The sequence below is a fragment of the Phragmites australis genome, chromosome 6 (genome assembly GCF_958298935.1).
Source record: "Phragmites australis chromosome 6, lpPhrAust1.1, whole genome shotgun sequence".
Taxonomy (NCBI): Eukaryota; Viridiplantae; Streptophyta; class Magnoliopsida; order Poales; family Poaceae; genus Phragmites; species Phragmites australis.
This window is the reverse complement of record NC_084926.1, coordinates 19,359,886-19,378,763: the sequence shown is the minus strand read 5'-3', so window position 1 is coordinate 19,378,763 and position 18,878 is coordinate 19,359,886. Positions and strand designations below refer to the sequence as shown.

Genomic DNA, 18,878 nt, shown 5'->3' with positions numbered 1-18,878 from the left:
ACATAATTGCAATTTCCTACACAAATTAGACCAATTGAGAATTTCAATGGGTCGTAACACGTAGTTACACTCTCCCCTGATCATCTCCTATCTATACTATTAGTCCACGTGTAGCACTCGATGTCACAACACGGTAAATATGTTAACATGGTCATAAGTGAGAACCCTAAGGAGGGATTTTATAGCATTATTAGACTTGTTGTAGCGAAAATGACCCTATTAGGTCATAATTGTGATTTTGGTGATTAATAACAATATAGTCAATGTGACTAACATGTTTGTCAAGAATATATGTTAGTAGGTCTCATGGATGCAATACATGAAGAAGCTACTGTAGCAGACACGAAGTTTGGTGAATTGGAGAAGTCCTAAGAGATTTGTTCTCATCGGATGGTCCAGTGTACTTGAAGCATCTAGGCCCCTAATTCGAGTTTTGGTAATTAATGATAATATATCTTTGTGTAGTAACATGTTTGAATGAGTTAAAAAAATATTAGTCACAAAGGTGTTACAGAGCTCGAGGTTGCATGAGTGAAAAGCATGAAGAAAGGCTAGCTCAAGGTATATTTGTAGGGCATTTTCTTTTACCGGTCAACGGAGATTAGAGAAGAAAAATTGACCGGATTAATAGGATAAGTGTTGTACTATTAAGAGGGGTTGAAGTGATTGCTTAAAGTTTCTATGGTACCAAATTGCTCAAACTTGCATATCATTTAGAGTTAAATTTTATAGTTTGAGAAAACCTTTGAAAAGACTGCTTTTGTGTGCTCCTGTGTGCTGGCGGTCTGATCGAGCCAGGCGGCGGTCAGATCACTGTATAACATCAAGTGCAGTCTTGCCTCTATAAGAGTGGCCGGTCTCTCCAGGCGGTCTGACCGCTGTATAAACTCCTCCAAAATCCTGAGCAAATCTTAATATCGGTTTGACCGTGGGCCTTGCCGGTCTGACTGAAAATCACACAGAGAGTTTTTGCTCCGGCGGTCTAACTACAGGGTCCGTCGATCTGATCGCCCAGAGTGTTCCAGTTTGATCGAAGGTGGATGGCAGTCTGACCGCCAGGATGTGTCAAAATTTATTTTGACCGTTGTTGTAGCTATTGTACGGCGGCGGTCTGACCACCACTTGTGCTGCGGTTTGACCGCCACTTGCGCAGAGATGTCAGGTTGGCAGTGGCGGTTAGATTTTGTGAAGTTGGGTATATATATGGGGTTGGCTGGCTCATTGATGGCATCTCTTGACTCTAGCACATAAATACAACATTTTGAGCTCTATCCCTCCACTCTCCCTCTCCATTAGCTCGGTGATTACATCTTTGATAGGTTGAGAGTAACTAGTGCATCATTTTCAAAGGTTTGAGTAATTTGGGCACTTGTGATCCTTCAAGCAAGTGTCGTCAACTTATTACTCTTGCAGGTTGCCGCCTCCTAGATGGCTTGGAGGTTGTGGCACCGATGAGACCTACAAGGAAGATTGTGAAGGAGTCACGATGGTGATTGTGTGAGGTTTGAGCACGCCTTGCCGGAGTGGTAAAGTGCTTCACTAGTGAAATCGAGGTTGTGAGTAGTTCTTGTTTATTTCCCACTTAAGGTCAAGTTGCTTGAATGAGCCATTTCTCGTGTGAGAATTGAATACTTAATAGAGAAGCGGTTTGAAGCTTGAACTCACCTCAACATGGTAGAGGTGATCAGCAAATCACCGACACCACAAGAAAAAAAAATCTCTTGTGTCATCTTTGAGCAATTTACCTTATCATTGAATTGTTTACTTTCATGCAATTTACTTCAAGTAATTGTTTACTCATCTCGCTCATATTTATTTCCTTTGAATTATGTGAATTTGTTGTGTATCTAAATTTAAGTAATTTGTCTTCCTAGATTATAAATTGTTGTATGTCACCCTAGGTTTGCAAACCTCAACTTAGGTCTTAGTTGTTCTTCATATTGCTCCAATGATCCTTAGTTTATTTTCGGAAGTTTTCTTGATCACTTAGCAATTAGTTTTAAAACCGCCTATTCACCCCCCTCTAGTCGGTATCCATGATCCTACAATACTGAAGGCTATAATCACCAGAGTATTCTCAGCAGAGGAGAAAGAAGGCACCGGATAGTCCAGTTTTAAGACCCATGTACTCACAGGAGTGTTTCTGCTCAAAAGGTAAAATGGAACAACCTACCGGATGGTCCGGTGATAAGCGGAAGGTATACACTGGAGTAATTCTTGCAAAGAGGGTTACAAGTACAGAAGAGTGATGATTAGTTGGCTGGATGGTACAGTGTTTGGCTTGTGCACACCGGATGTTCTTACCGGAGCATTCCTACCAAAGAGGATACAGCTGTTGAAGAAGAAGGATGAAATCACTAGATAGTCCAGTGATCTCAGAGATAGTTGCACTGGAGTATTTCCTAGAAAAAGAAGAGAATGTTTAACTCACCAGATGATACAGTGTGAATGGAATGAACATCGGATGAATGCACTAGAGCATTTTACATAAAGAGGGCAAAGACGTGGTTTGGCTCAAGAAAACTCACTGGAAGGTCCAATGATGGATTTGAATATACACCGGAGAATCTGGTGTTCAGAAGAAGTTTGAGTGGAGTTCCAATGGCTAATATCCACTGATGTACACAACAGATGGTCTGGTGCTTGTACTAATATTGTTACTAGATTATCCGGTGTTCACAGTAAAGTTGAGCTGTTGGAGCAACGGCTAGTCCACGAGTTTGAGGCTATAAATACCCCTTCACTCAGTCATTTGAAGGTGTGGCATGCTACTAGAGTCCAGAGAATCTCATATACACTTGAGAAGACATCCAAGCCACAAAAGTGCTTAAAGTGTTCATCCAATGCAATTTAGCACACCATTAGAGAGTGATTAGTGCTATTAGGTCTAGAGAGAGGTGTTGTTAGGTTCTGCAACCTAGAGAGTCGATCAAGGAGCGATCTAACCATGTACCAAGAGGTACGCCGGCGTCTTAGAGTCTTTGTGACTTGTCGGCAACTTGTTGACCCTCCGACTTGGTGTGGAGTGGCGGTAAGACATGTGTATGGGGACACAGAGACTCTTGCTTTGGTGGCTCAAGAGATAGGCTTGTGGTGAGGCCTTGCCATGGTGGCATGGTGGCTCATCCGGGTTGAGGTCTTATCTTTGTGACTTGGTGGCTCAATAGCCGTGACTGGATATCGATCGGGAGCATACCTTTGGTGGAGCTCTAACGTGGACTAGGGGTGGCATTCATGCCATCGATACCACGAAAAAAACGTTTCTACATTTACTTACTTGCAATTTACCTTCTTAGATAGGTTATAAGTGTTTTGATCGGTAAAGTAGATACAGTAGATAAATCTAGAGAACATTTAGATAGAAATTGAGATAGGTTTACCTTGTGAAGTCTTCGGAGCCAATTTGATTTATGTTTCTAAGTGTCCTAATTCACCCCCTCTTAGGACGTCACCGTTCCTCACAATTGGTATCAGAATCAGGACTCACACCTTTCATCAGAACACGCCATTCAAGTAGCTTTTGAGACCCCATCTTATTTTAATCGGTTAGGCTTCACCGTATAGTGAGTTATGACGTTCGGGTTGGGATAGATATCTATAGTGCTCCACTTTTCGATGGTATAAATTTCTCCGTAAGAAAATTCTAATGTTTTGTTATTTCCAAGCCAAGGGTCTAGATGTTTGGAGGGTCACCGAGGAAGGGATGAGATCTCGCATCACCAACAAGGAGAGATAATTAGATGCATTGGTAAAAAATATCCTTTTATTATCTATATGTCTCGATACATTTAATCGTGTTTATTCTCTCACCAATGCATATGATATTTGGACTAGTCTCATTGAAATACATGAAGGCACAAAAGATGTGCGCAATGAGAAATATCATATGCTTGCTACTAAGCTCAATGACATTAAGAAACTACCCTATAAAAGTGCTAATGATATGTATTCTCGTTTGAATATTCTTTTCAATGAGATCAATAGGTTAAGTTTGACGCTAATTGAAGATGATCAAGTGATGAGAAGAATACTTCAAACTCTTCTTCCAAAGTATAAGTTGATAGTCTCCATCATCTACGACAACAATGATATCAAAAAGATGACTCTAAGTCAAGTGCTCGGCAAGATCATCGCCCATGAGATGATAATGACATGGAGGTGGAAGTTTCTACCTCATCCAACGCCAAGAATCTTGCCCTCACAAGCAAGCAAGCTCAATACTCACACATGAAGGCAAAGATGAGGAGGTAAGAGTAAGAGTCAAGCTCAAGTGAAGATGATGGTGATCAAGATGAAGATAATGATGAAGAGGATGATCAAAGCACATCAGGTGATAATAAAATTGATCATAAGATAGCCAAACTCTTCTCTAAGACAAAGAAGAATATGAAGAGGATCAATACCAAGACTGATCATCCTATCTCCATTAAAGATTTTGTCAACACAATTGATCATATCAAGAAGGAGAAGAAGATCAAGAACAAGAGAGAGACAAGGAGAAGAGCTAAGGCATTCGCAAGCTTAGAAAGATGAGTGGACGATGATGAAGAGTCAAGCTCAAGTGATGAAAGCTTCATCATCCTCCCCTCCAAGAAGAGCTCTTCCTCAAGGTCATCATCACGCAAGTCAACACGCAAGTCATCTCATAAGTGCTTTATAGCTAAATGTATGGATAACGATGTAAGTAATGATGAATTCAATAAGGATTCTCCCTCCTATGATGAACTCCTTTATTTTATTAATGAGCAACAAAGGGTCCTTAAAAAACAATCTAAAGAGCTTAAGAAATTTAATACACTTAATGACATTCATATTACCTTTATTTCTAATTATAAACAATTATTATGTAAATTTAATTTGCTAAACAAGAGTATGAAGAGCTTAAGGCTAAATTTGAGTGTATTGAATCTCAAACTAAGGTTTCTTTGAAGCAATCTACCTCTCTATTTAATTTTAATCATAAGATAGATGATTTCACTTCTTGTGATCATTTAATTATTTTTTCTAGCTCACCCATTTACAATGAGATTTGTGTTGAGAATATTTTTGTAGACCATCTAATGAATTCATTACACAAGAAAATGATTAGCTTAAGTAAGAAGTGAAAAAGCTCAAGAAGGACTTGACAAGATTAAAGGGCAAGAACCATGTCCAATCTCCTCAAGATAATCATGGTACCATGGTGAAGAAGTTTGCAAAGGGATTTATCATGACATGCTTCAAATATCATCAAGAAGGCCACAAGTCCTTCCAATGTAAGTAAGTAAAGAAGAAAGCAATGAACTTCTCCAACAAGGCCTCCAACATCTACAACAAGCCCAACTACAAAACCAAGACTAAGAGCAACAACTACAAGCTCAAGAAGAAGAACAATGGCAAGGTGGTTGCATATATGGTTGGGAGAAAGAATCGGGGATGGAACTAGCCTATTTGTGTGCCTAAGGAAGTTATTATCAACTGAAGGGACCTCAATTGGTTTGGGTTCTAAAGAAGACTTGAAACCCAAAGTGGGTATGGGGATTCGGAGGCTTGGATTATAAAATGAAGTGAAGATTCAAGCAAAGAAGCCAAATGTACAAGATGGACGTATTGATGAAGATCATGATCATCACATACCCAAATCTCCATCCATAGGTAAAAGAGGTAAGTGTAGCTAGATTCTTGCTCATGCATTTTGTTTTGCTTCTAGCTCATTTGTCTTGTCTAGGATTGCATATGCTTATTTTAATTTATTGCAATGCCTAGTGTAAGTTTTCATATAGTAGGTTGCTTGTGTTTATTTCTAACTCATGAGTAACCTACATGATTTATTAGTTGTAAGTTACTTATATGGCACTAGTTTATATTTGGTATCTTTTATGTGCCATGATCTAATAAATCACCATTGTTATCGATAACAAGTTCATATGCCTCTCAAGTGTTCAACACTTGTATGCACACATTTAGGGGGAGTATATCATATAGGTTATGATTTTAAGACTAACATATATTACAAGTTATATCTTTTGTAGTCTTATGGAACAATCTACAAGTCCCCAGAGGTATGCAATGCTTAAAGGCTTTAATTGGTATCATTGTCAAATTATTTTGTTCATTTAAGCTACCTCCATGCGTGATATAGCTTAAACTTTCTATCTTGACATATTATCTAGTTGTGCATATGTTTCTTTCTCATCATGTGTATGAACACTTATAGAGGGAGTTCAAACTATATTATGCGAATTTCATGAATTGTGATATATATTATTTTCATTTCAATTGGTATCATTACAATTTGTATCATTTTTATTGGATCACGATTTGTGAAGCTCTCTCAAATGTGCTCTAACGTTTTTTTTCTTGACTTCAACATGTGCTTATAGCCTTTTTAGGAGATTGTTGACAAATGAGGAGAATTTTGATGACCAAAGTAAGATGAACAATGTGGGAAAGATTATAGCAACAAACAAGATGTCTAGGAATGCAGAAGTTGACAAAGGGAGAGAATAAGAAGATGCTAGAAACAACATAAGACACCTAGATTGACAAAAGAGAAGCTCTTGCATAGGTCGATCAAGGGAGATAGTGACATTGGAGAAAGGGAGAGCCACAACAAAGGGAGACTATGTGATAAGAACATGCATCCGAGAAATGTGGTCAAACTTTGTGCTCTTTTATGATCTTGTCAACTGGTATCATTCATCGTTTGCCACTTACTTTGGTTATGTTGTCATCAATCACTAAAAAGGGAGAGATTATAGCGAAAATAGCCCTATTAGACCATGATTGTGATTTTGGTGATTAATGACAACATAGTCAAGGAGACTAACATAGTCAATGAGACTAACATGTTTATCAAGAATACATATTAGTATGTCTCATAGATGCAATACATAAAGAAGTCACCGTGGTCGGAACAAAGTTTGGTTGAATTGGAGAAATCCTAGGAGATTTGTTCTCACCGGATGGTCCGGTGTATTGAAGGCTATAATCATCGGAGTGTTCTCAGCAGAGGAGAAAGAAGGCACTGGATAGTCCGGTGTTAAGACCTGTGTACTCACCGGAGTGTTTTTGCTCAGAAGGGAAAATGGAATAACCCACCGGATGATCCAGTGGTTAGCGAAAGATATACACCAGAGCAATTCTTGCAGAGAGGGTTGCAAGTGATGATTAGTTGACTGGATGGTACGTTGTTTGGCTTGTGCACACCATTTGATCTCACCGAAGCATTCCTACCAGAGAGGATACAACTGTCGGGTGATCTCAGAGATAGTTGCACCGGAGTATTTTCTGGAAAAAGAAAAGAAGGTTTAACTTACCGGATGGTCTGATGTGAATGGAATGAACACCGGATGAATGCATCGAAGCATTTTACATAGAGAGGCTGCAAAGGCACGATTTGGCTCAAGAAAACTCACTGGAAGGTCTGGTGATGGATTTGAGTATACACCGCAGAATCTGGTGTTCAGAAGAAGTTTGACTGGAGTTCCAACGGCCAGTATTCACTAATGTACACACCGGATAATCCGATACTTGTACTATTGTTGCCACCGGATCATTCGATATCCACAGTAAAGTTGAGTCATTGGAGCAACGACTAGTCCGCGAATTTGAGGCTATAAATACTTATTCACTCAGTCATTTGAAGGTGTGGTATGCTGCTGGAGTACAAAGAATCTCATATACACTTGATAAGACATCCAAGCCACAAAAATGCTTAAAGTGTTCATCCAAGGCAATTTAACACACCATTAGAGAGTGATTAGTACTATTAGGCCTAGAGAGAAGTGTTTTTAGGTGCTGCAACCTAGAGAGTGGATCAAGGAGTGATCCAACCGTGTACCGAGAGATACGTCGGCGCCTTGGAGTCTTTGTGACTCGTCGGCAACTTGTTTACCCTCTGACTTGGTGTGGATCAGCAACAAGACACGTGTACAGGGACACAGAGACCCTTACCTTGGTGGCTCAAGCTCTGAAGTAATCACAACAGCAAGGGACCAGAAGAAAAACTTGTGATGAGGCCTTATTTTGGTGGCTCATCAGGGTTGAGATCTTGTCTTTATGATTTGGTGACTCAATAACCGTGACCGGGTGTCGACCGAGAGTATATCCTTGGTGGAGCTCTAACATAGATTACAAGTAGTATTCATGCTATCGATACCATAGGAAAAATCATTATGCTGAGTTTGATATCTCTACTTTATTTATATTTCTATATTTACTTATTTGCAATTTACCTTCTTAGATAGGTTGCAAGTGCTTTGATCGGTAGAGTAGGTATACTAGATAAATCTAAAGCATATTTAGATAAAAATTAAGATAAATTTATCTTATAAAGTCTTTAGAGCTTAGTTTCTAAGTGTCCTGATTCATCTTTTCTTATGACATTATTGTTCCTCACATTTGTAGGGTGATAGATTTAACTATAACCCTTGTATAGGGTACTTGCAAATTCGAGTAACTTGTAGGGGGTATTTGCAATTTTTCTTCTTTTAACAAATGTGAGACAAGTAATTTATCTTTTTTATAATATACATATATTATGTCAACATAGTTCTGTACTCCCTCTATTTCAAAATATAGACGTGCGGTTTGACATGGTGCGTTTAAATTGTTCCACGAATTAAAGTAAAAAACTAAGACGATGGAAGGAAATTATGGCGATCATCGCGTCATTCAGGAAGAACCGATTCAATTCCTCCACTGACCTGTCGAACCAGGTTTCCCACCTTTGTGAAAGAGTTGCACGTACGTGGTGAAATCTCCTCCCAGTATGTGTCCGCTCGGCTACTCCTTGTCGACATGAACCCATAAATTAGGAACGAGCGTTGCAGGGATAATTCCCAAATGAAATTGAATTTGTTTTATTAGCGAACAGATTGCATGACAAGAATCAGGCAATCAACTTACAAGTCAAACCGGCCAACATCATGCGGTTCACGGCCTCTTTTCACCGGACAGCGCCAGAGGTTGATCACCACTAAAACTTGCTGTCTTGACGGGCGTTGGTTGAAAAATCCATCGGATCGTTCTGCGTATCTGGCTACGGGTCATGACTCATGAATCAGCCAGGACTTGTATGATTTTTACTATGATCACCACTGGGGCTCTGGGAGGCTACACCGGTTACAGAGTTCCCAGATCAACAAAACAACTCAGCTTAGCACCACAACTTATTCCGGGTAAGTTTAGCCTGTATTGTACTACTTGTTCATTCATCTAGACAAATCTAGAAATAAGTTCGCGCAGGTTTCATCAGGATAATTGCAGGAGCACCAGAAATATAACAAGCATCGATCAGACCACAGCATAGCACACTGTTATGCACAAACAACAGTACATCAGTCTCAAAATTCAGCCACTTCCTTTCTGAAGGTAATTAATTCAGCCATCTGATAAAGAAAAAAAGGAGACAAGAATGCATCAGCATTCGGTAGTACACATGCAAATTGCTTGGCTCCGAGAATGGAACAAAGTTTTAATTCCATTGCTCATTGCAAGACATTCACAAGGAAAAAACAAAACCAAGAACAAAAAGAATCAGCCGGAGCAGTTATCAGCTGCTCTGAACAAATCATAGGATATAAGTTTCCATTAAAAAACGCTAGCATGAATGAATGGGAAACAAAAACGTATTACTATTTCTTAGTGCCATAGTGAACATATCTAGGAGTTCAGAAGCATCCTAAATATCAAAATAACTACAGCTATGTCCATAGCTAATTGTAGTACTTATGTGGATAAAGCATCACACCCTATTCTCTCACACGGTAATTGATCTACGGTTTCTTCATATTTCGTTGCTGTTACTGCTGAAGACTAGGGTCGTCAATAGCACACTTGTCCAGCTGCAGATCTCCCTCATCCAGTGCCTGGAAATCAAGGTCCCAGAATTTCTCAAGCTTGTTGGTCATGTCCATTAGATAGGTATCGCTAGTGAGGCTACTGAAGGCTTGTTGACAAGTGCCACTGCCAGAGCTTTGCAAAGCTGATGAAACATCCACACCCCACATTTGCTCATCATCAGCGCTCATCATCTTGCCTGTTGTCTGTAATATGGTGCCTGGAAACACCCCCATATTGTCGGATAACGATCCTAGGCAGTCGGCTTCAGAAGAGGTAGCATCCAATCCTGGAAACAGCACATTCTTTCCCGTGGACCAGACAATTGTGGGATCTTGGCCAAGCGGACCAGAAGCTGGAGGCATCTCAAGTAGCTCAGCTCCACTGCCAAGCTCAAGTTCCTCTTGTGTGTCAAACCCCTGAACCAGTGCATCGACTCCTTCAAGCCCAATGTTGTCTGGATGCATACCACAGTTGAAGTCGTCATCTTCCAAAAGAAAATTCTGAAAGTCTGCAATGTCGTCGTGCACGCTTGTAGCCATAGGGGAACTTGCAGGAAAATACGAACCACTCTCTCCGGTATGCTGTGAGCTGAACTCACCTGAGTCTATGCTGCCATGTGGTACATGCTTCAGAAACTTTCTTTTCACCCTTGTGGAGTCGATCTCCTTCTGCTCCCTGTGCAGCTTCAGTTGCCTCACGAAACTCAGGTTCTGAACGAGCTTAGCCAGGAAAGAGATCATCTGCTTCTGCCGGTCATCTGCTGATTCCAGCCTGTTATTCAGCGTGCTCATGTGCTCAATTGTCTGACGATGCTCCTGTTTTAGCCCGGCCACCTCCTCAAGCAATGCGTTCTTCTCTCTTCTCAGCGTGTGGAGCTCAGGGTCCAGGCAGGATTCTCCAGAAGAAGAGCTAGGCTGAATGCTGCTCTGTTGCATTGGGGAGGACCTGCGCCTGACAATCCTCTTCAACAGATGCTTGCTATCTCGCAGGAAATCCTCATGAGCAAACTCCCATCTGTCAGCATGAACTTTACGGAAACCCTGAGTATGTCAAGGAAAAAAGTTAAACATACCAGAAAAGAAAGAAAAAAAATGGAGCATGTAGAAAAGATCCAGCATCAATACTCAGAACAGTGTAATAATAAATACTGTTAAAAAAGAAAACGAAACAAGTTTCATTTGATGTAGTCATTATGCCAAAGCCTCAATGATTCTCATCTAACCCAAACCTACCAATAAGCTAAGCTTCCGTTTATCACTAATCAAGAACTGAGCTTCTATAAAGAACTAGTACTGTTTGCCCCTAACCAAACTGCAGTCTACTTAGAGACCAGTTTCAAGTTGGACAGGAAAAGTAAACCAATAGAAGTAACTATATAATCTCCACTCCTGGCAATTAACCCCAAATAGACACTAGAGGAGTACAGGTCCTAGGTTTTATGCCTATCAAGCAAGAAGATAGGACATGACTACATTGGTCCAGGTTTATTTAAATTGCCAGTCAAACATGACTACATGCCTATCAAGCAAGAAGATGGGTTTTTAGCATAGAACCAAATTGGTCCAGGTTTATATAACCTCCCTTTCCAATCCGACTACCACACTGGAACAAAACATGTCTTAGCCAATAGACTACATCAAACGCACTATGCTACAAAATTACAAGTTATATGAAGTGCTAGCCATAATGTATTTTCTAAACTATTGCCGCACAGGGTAATGCTCCAATAGATAGTACGAATTTAGCTAAAAAATATGGAGACATAGTGAAATAGTAAGTTGCAGTAAGTAGACCTGCACTACACCAAACCTGTTAATCAGGGGGGCAGAGGAGTTGGGGGGGAAAGCATAGCACATAAGGCAGCAAAAAACGAATTTGCAGTGTAGGCTTATTGCTGCATACTCGTAGATAGAAAATCGAATTGCAATAGAAGTGCGTATGCACATGTGGATCGTGAAGCTTACCTTCCAGAGCGTCGCATTCCATAAAACGGATTAAGGTTGCCCTTCACAGGATATACTCCTCAGGATTGTTTCAGTCATGATCCGATTTATATTTTTCACACGGCCAGTTTCGCGTTACATTTTGCGATTCCGCTCAATAAAGAAAGCAAGAAAAGTACACACTCCATTTACAAGGCAGGTTTTACAAGATTCACAGGATACCACACCAGGAACCAAAAGTACCCAAAAAAGAAACAAATCGGCAGTCTACACGGAAGCATGAATCTCAGGCATCCAAGGGCATCAATAACAGAACAGGGGACGATGGCACAGGCAGAGTATTTCAAGAACAGATGGATAGGTCATAATGGGGGAAAGAAAGGAAGAAAGGGTCGTGTACGCACATAGGTGTTGAGCTGCCTGACGAAGCTGGAGAAGTTGTTGTGCTTGAAGTGGTGCGGCAGCACGTCGCGCGCGAAGGTGGAGGGGTTCCAGACCACGAAGCTGTTCCCGGCGGCGCCCCAGGAGATGACCCCGTCCAGCGCCGGCTCGCTCACCAGGTCGTACGTCTTGGACAGGAAGGGCGGCAGCTGCGGGCCCTGCAGCAGCGCCTCCAGCGGCCGCGGCCGCGGCGGCTCGGCCGGCACCGCCACCGCCGGCCCCGGCCCCGGCCCCGGCATCAGCTGGTCCAGGGGCACCAAGGGGCCAGTGGACGATAGTTGCAGCGTCGCCTCGTCCTCGAGCTTGGGCTCTAGCAGCAGCGCGGCGGCCTCCATTGAGGAGCCGGCGGCGGCGGCGTAGGGCGCGTTGGGGGTATTCGCGTCGGCATGGGCGCCGTCCATGGCTGCATACGATGGGTGCGGGGTGCAAGCGCGCCGGGAAGGGGAGGACATTGGCGGCGAGGAGCGGGGCGGTGGTGAATTTATAGGCTTCGGGTGGAACCGACATACAGTGAAGCGCCCATCAGCGAACGCTCCGCGTGGACAGCCGGGGACAGCAGGGAGACCCGGCGCTCCGCGCGCGCGTGCGTGCGTGCGGCGGCTGGCACGCTGAGACAACAGGGACGGCTGTGTTTTTGAGAGGTATTGGCCGGGCAATCGCAGCGGGGCCCGGTTTGGATTCCGGCCACTTGGCCGGCGTGGCTGCGGACCACAGGGCGAGCAGGCGAGGCACCACACGGGAGAGGGGAGGCGGGTGGGGTTTGCTTGGGGGCGAAGACAGGACGGGATATTTTGGGTTGGGTTCAGGTGGTGGTGGGGCTCTGTGCCGGGTCCGCATGTAAGCCGCCGACCGGGGAGGCTGTTGGAGACGGCGCAAAGAAAAGGACGGGGCAGGTCACACCGATAAGACATCTCTAACTATATTTCTTTTATATCGTTTTGTCTGATTTTTCTCTCGTTTCTATTCTTTATATTTACTCTTATTTTCAACAGTTTTCCTTCGAGAAAAATCGTGAAAAAAAAGAGAAAAAATCCTATTCTAAAAGGAATGACCCTGAGAATCCCTTCATAATGGAAACCGTGGAGTGAAGTCATTGGAACGCTGAAGGGAACGAAAATACCTTCACGACGAGATTTTCGCCCGCGACAGGACTCCCTTGGGCGTGGTCTAACAATCGGTACATTTTTCTATTGTAAAGTAAATCAGCGTTGCCACCTATCGCTGATCCGTTTCCCGATTCTTAATCAAGAGGCGCCGAGAAGATACAGATAGATCCTCGAGCACAACACATGAAAACCACACAGGAGACATGAGTGTAGGCGAGAGTATTGTTTTAAGTAAATTTTATAAAATCTTATTCTACGAAAGATTTTTTTTCTGTGATGATATGTGTTTTTTTTTCTTAACTATTAGATCACTTGATGAATAATATGAATAAGATCTTACAAAAATCTTTCTGAACAGATCCTATTAAATTTACTTGCGTCTTTTAAGTCACTCACTCGTTGAGTACAAAGGGTTACTACTATTTATCGACTCTACCCTCCAGTTCCAAGTTTTGTATTAAGCCCATAAACCCCTCAGCCAGGGGATTCATAGCATTTCCAACTATTGGATAGTAGTAACATTCATTCTCATCTTTAAACTTTACATGCATGTCTTTGCAAATTCGAACCGTATCTTTTCAGCAATTAATAGCCCTAAGGACCCCCTACTGCAGTTATGCGTCCTCTAGAAAAGCCGGAACCGAATGGTCATAGATTAGGTTCAACTGATCGGCGACAATATCACTATTTTGCTCAAAGAACACATCCTCCTCTTGATCCACCGCGCGCTACGCCGTGTTTCCAGTGAACCCCTACTTGCCTGGTGTGATGTAATCTTTTGTGTAAAATAGAACCTTAAGCGCACTCCCTCCTTTTCATGAGTGATCGGAAATGTCCCATGGATATCGTGAAACTTCAGGAAAATGACAGGAAAGGTGGGGCAAGCAATCTCCATGACGCGTTAAGGAGGAGATCGGAAGAGGAAACTACACTCGCACTCGCACTTTTTAACATAGTGGCAGACAGCACTGGTTTTAGTAATTTTGCACTCAACTGTAGGAACACTAAAAGTAGAGGTAAAAGGTGTTTTTCTTGGAGCATTCGTTATGTTTACCTTCCTCTCCTACCCTATCCACTGACATATTCGCAACCTCATGCTACGTCACTCAAACTACAGAGACAACTAGCACTATAGAGAGGACTAGCATAGTAAGTACAATATCTATGAACTATATCCTGGAGATTGCCGTCGGGTGAGCGACCCAAGTTTGAGCCCCGACGCTGTCTCCTCGGGGCGCTCATACAGTTCTGTGTGACTGTGTGAGTGTGGGTTTCGATTCTGGAAAAAAATCTATGAACTATATACAATAATAGGACAATTTATGGCGGATCAAGACTTTGTTTAGCATCTAAGTGTAGCGATAGTTATGAATATCTCTCGTCAGAAAGGGCAGACGAAGATCCTCTTTGGCCACATTGTAACTTTGCCACTGGTCATGCTCAGGTAATCTCTCGACAGTTTATGGTAGTTCTAGAGATTTCGTGCAACAAGTTTGCCCTTGTCTAGAGATAATTAGTTGCGAAAATCCTCATGGGAAAGGGTAGGCGACGATCCTTTTTGGCCCCAAGGTTGTTTTGGTCGCGCTCTGGTGTTCTCGACATATCATATGTCTGTTCGAGAGGTTTTGTACAATAAGTTTGCCTTGCTCTAGAGATAATTATTTACGAAAATCTCTCATGGAATGGGTACGAAAATGTCTCATGGGAGAGGGTAGGCGAAGATCCTCTTTGTCCCCAAGGTAGCTCTGCCGCTGGTCATGCTCCGGTGATCTCTCTCGACAGACTTCGGCTGTTCTAAAGTTCAGTGCAATAAGCCTTGCTCTAGAGATAGGTTGGAAAAGTAAGCAATGCTCACAGACATTTCAATTCATGCGAGGATCTTCTTAGGCAATCAGAGCAGCCACAGGTTGTGCAACTCGTGTCAACCTTTGGAACAAGTGCCATCTTCTCCTCACGAAACAAGTGGGTCGAAAAAATGGCCTTGGGGTGGCCTGGCCCATCTGTTCTCGACAAACCAAGAAGGCTCTAATGCTGACAGAATTGAGTTTTTTATTTTTTATATTTTCTAACTTAAGAAATTAAATAAATAAACTTTAGATGAAGAAATTTATAGAAATAAGTGTCTACCGCCCTCCAAAAATGCTGCAACCCTTTAAAAGAATGATAAGTATGTTACAGTGGCAAGTGGAAGCCTCTAAGAGGGCAGTTAGCCCTTGCAATTACTGAGAGTGCGGTTAGTAATGTTCCCGTGGTAAATAGTACTTAATCGCTCAATTTTTTCTGTTGGAAATAGTGATCTTCTGTTGCTCTAAAAATTCTAATTTTTTATACATGTTCCATAATACATGTGTAATCTATTTTAATTTGATTCACCTAAAAATCATCTGTAAAATTTAAACTAAAATTCTCTAAAAAAAAAGGGTACTTTTATAATTTCAAGCAATTGTTAGGGCACCAAATAAATTTTCAAAAATCTGAAAAGATCACTAGAATTCTTCTTATATGATCAACTAATTTTTAAAACTATTTTCAGCCCTAGGTTTGTATATTTTTGAATTCAAAATGAGTTTAAATAAGAATATCACATGCAATTATAAAAAATATATATAAATGAAGCATTACAAAGGAACTCACTTTTTCACCATATAACTTAAAGCTAAAAATAATTTTAGAAATTATTATATCACATAAGAACAGTATTAGTGAATTTTCTAGATTTTTGTGAATTTATTTAAGGCCCTAATAATTGCTAGAATTTATAAAAGTAGTTTTTTTGATAATTTTAGTTTAAATTTTACATAGAATTTTTTAGATGAATCCAATTAAAATAGGTTTAACATAGAGTATGAAATAAGTACAATAATTTCCAAGATTTTTGAAGCAACAAAAAACTATTATTTTAAACAGAGGATATGAGAAGATGAAATTGAGCAGTTAAGTACTGTTCACCCTTTAAGAAGGGTTAAGATATGTGTTTATCAGCGTGGCATACTTACCGCTCTCTAAAATAGTTAAAACCTTCTGAGAGGACGATATACGCTCATTTCTATAATTTTTTTCATATGGGATCTATTTATTTAATTTTTAAGTTAGAAAATATAAAAAAAATCGACAGAATTTGCAAGTTGCGAGACACACGGCCCAGCAGGTGCGATCGCACTCGAGTGGACGTCTAGACCAGCTGCCATTGTTCTCGCAAGAGGAACGATAAAGGGAGGGGAAAGGAGAGGGGGGAAAAGGCATGTTGAAGCCGTTTGGGTCCCATCTTCATTATAACTCAACCTGGGCCCCATCCGGACCGTCGGTGTGGACGGTCTAATTCACATCTCGTGGCCTAAATTGAGCCAAGGAGGCGGATGACTCCACGTATCAAAAGAAGGGCCTACCTGATCCTATGGAGAATTGAAGCTAATCTTCAGTCTTCACCAGTCAGATGCCCTGATGCAACAGTTCAGGTACTATCTGGCAGGACTGCTGCTATAACGGGGACATTGGGTCTCGGACGTGTGCTTGGAGCCGAGGAAAGATGAGAGTTCCTAATGCTACCTCAGGTAATATGGATCCATTCCTTCTTTTTCTTATGCTTTGAATAGAGCGATAGCTCGATTGGTACACCCTTTAGATCATGCCCAACTGTTTTCCTTCAGGGACCAAAATCCCGTCGTGAAGGGATTTTCGTTCCCTTCAGTGCTCCAACGGTTTCCCTTCATGGTTCCCTTCACGACGGGATTCCCAGGGTCATTCCCTTCAGGACGGGATTCTTTCTCCTTTCTCTTCGCGATTCCCCTCGAAGGGAAGCTGTTGGAGATGAGAGAAAATAAAGGGAATGAGAACGGGAAAAGGAATCGGGAAGGGAACGAAATGAAGGGAATATAGTTGGGGATGGTCTTAGTTGAGGGGTAGTTCATTTGTGGCGGAATTTTAATGCTGGTAGGTCGCATTGGTATTTTCTCAAGAATTAGTTTCATCGAATTTACTGGCTAATCATGGTTGGATACTCCAACACCTTTACAACAAAGCTTGAGGACCTCTCTCTTTCTGTGTTCCAGTTTTTTTCCTATGCTTAACCAAACAAAGGCTTCAATTCACATGCGGTTGATCTTACAATGTGTACCCCTGTTTTCTTCAGCAAACTAAACACACAATAAGTGCTAGGGTAGCCGGTTGCCGAATCAACTCAAAAAAGGAAAATTGTAGTCTCTTTTTATAATTGGTAAGGGATAATTGTACTATCAACAGAGGAATAAGTGTGTACGTAGATCATTGTATATATGGGTCATATGGTTGGGTAGAAATGATATTGTGTTTAGCAAAAAAAAAAAAGTACATATGTTATGCAGATGTTACTCAGAAGCGCTTATTGGCTACTGCATTGAGCTTTGTTGCAGTGAGTGGAAGAGAGGAAAAATATGCATATGGCATGCTAAGCATTAGAGATGGTCATCATTGGCTTCTTCGCTGAGAATGGACGGCAGTTTACTAATAGGTTATGTTGTGCTTGATTTGGAAACATCATGTTACTTGTTATTTATTTTCCTAAATGTTCCCGTCTTGAGCTGTAATGAACAAGATTATGTGCATCACACGGTGGAGAGATCAGAATAATTTAGTTTTTCTAAAAAAAAGAACATAGTACACAAATAGCTAGAAATGTTTTATGAGTGACCATGACTATATGTAGTAAGTGACCAACCAAACGTAAGGTCGTTTTGAGGTGTAATTGTATTCATCAGATATGAGGTTCACGTCAGAGAAATGGACAACGATGTGGCAATGTTTTTGTTTTTTTAAAGCCACAGAGTGAACGGTTATATTAGAAGAAGAACAAGACATCAAATGTGCCAAACAATACAAGCTGATGTAACAAAAGAAAAATAAAGAACTACAACATCACAGAAGAAATGGAGGCTCAGGACAACAGAGCTAAAAACAAAATACTATCTACCACAATAATGTTTTCATTGCGACCGATTGGCCATAACAGTAACACGCACCACAGGAAGCACACCATCATCACCCTACAAAGATGGATCCCATCTCATGTCATGATTATCAAGCTCGTCGCATTAGCTTGAAGCCGGCATAACGCCAAACAGGGCTTTCGCCTTAGCTTGAAGCCAGCATAACGCCAAACTGGGCTTTCGCCTAAAGCCCTGCACCACCCCACTGCACATGTTGTAAGCGCCAAACCACCTTACAGCCTCTGCCACTCTAGGCACCTGTTGGCCACCCGGATTCCAGACACGACGACAGTGGTGGCCCGAAGGAGCAGCTGGAGCGCCGACGCGGGCGCCATCCTGACCCCCAGCGGTCGTAAGCCTCCTGGGTGCAGGGAGCACCAGATACGCCACGGGACGACATACTAGGCCGCCGCCGCCGCCCAGATTGACGCCCACGCGCGGAACTGGGCCAGTCGACGCCACTGGGCGTAGAACTCCTCTACCGCGGCCCATCCACCTCCACCGCGCCACTGCGGGCACGTTGGGACACCGCTTCGGCCTCGCCGGAGAGCCACGTCAACACAGCTTCCTTGACCGTGAGGTCACTGGGGTGCGGCAGCACG

The 18,878-nt window shown here is 42.0% G+C and overlaps 1 protein-coding gene across 1 annotated transcript; it reads right to left on the bottom strand.

Moving 5' to 3' along the window:
* Positions 1–9,519: 9,519 nt before the first annotated feature.
* On the bottom strand, positions 9,520–12,973 carry LOC133922055 (heat stress transcription factor A-3-like). Its single transcript, XM_062367212.1, has 2 exons — positions 12,173–12,973; positions 9,520–10,865 (listed from the first exon to the last, which is right to left on the bottom strand). The coding sequence occupies exons 1-2, from the start codon at positions 12,659–12,661 to the stop codon at positions 9,786–9,788; spliced, it is 1,569 nt and encodes a 522-aa protein (XP_062223196.1). The 5' UTR covers positions 12,662–12,973; the 3' UTR covers positions 9,520–9,785.
* Positions 12,974–18,878: the final 5,905 nt, after the last annotated feature.

What these genes read in the sequence shown, in the direction of transcription:
- LOC133922055 (XM_062367212.1), bottom strand. Translation starts at nt 12,661, where the DNA reads ATGTCCTCCCCTTCCCGGCGCGCTTGCACCCCGCACCCATCGTATGCA. An exon ending in TCAGGCAGCTCAACACCTAT is followed by an intron (nt 10,866 to 12,172) that starts GTGCGTACACGA and finishes TGACATACTCAG; the next exon opens with GGTTTCCGTAAAGTTCATGC.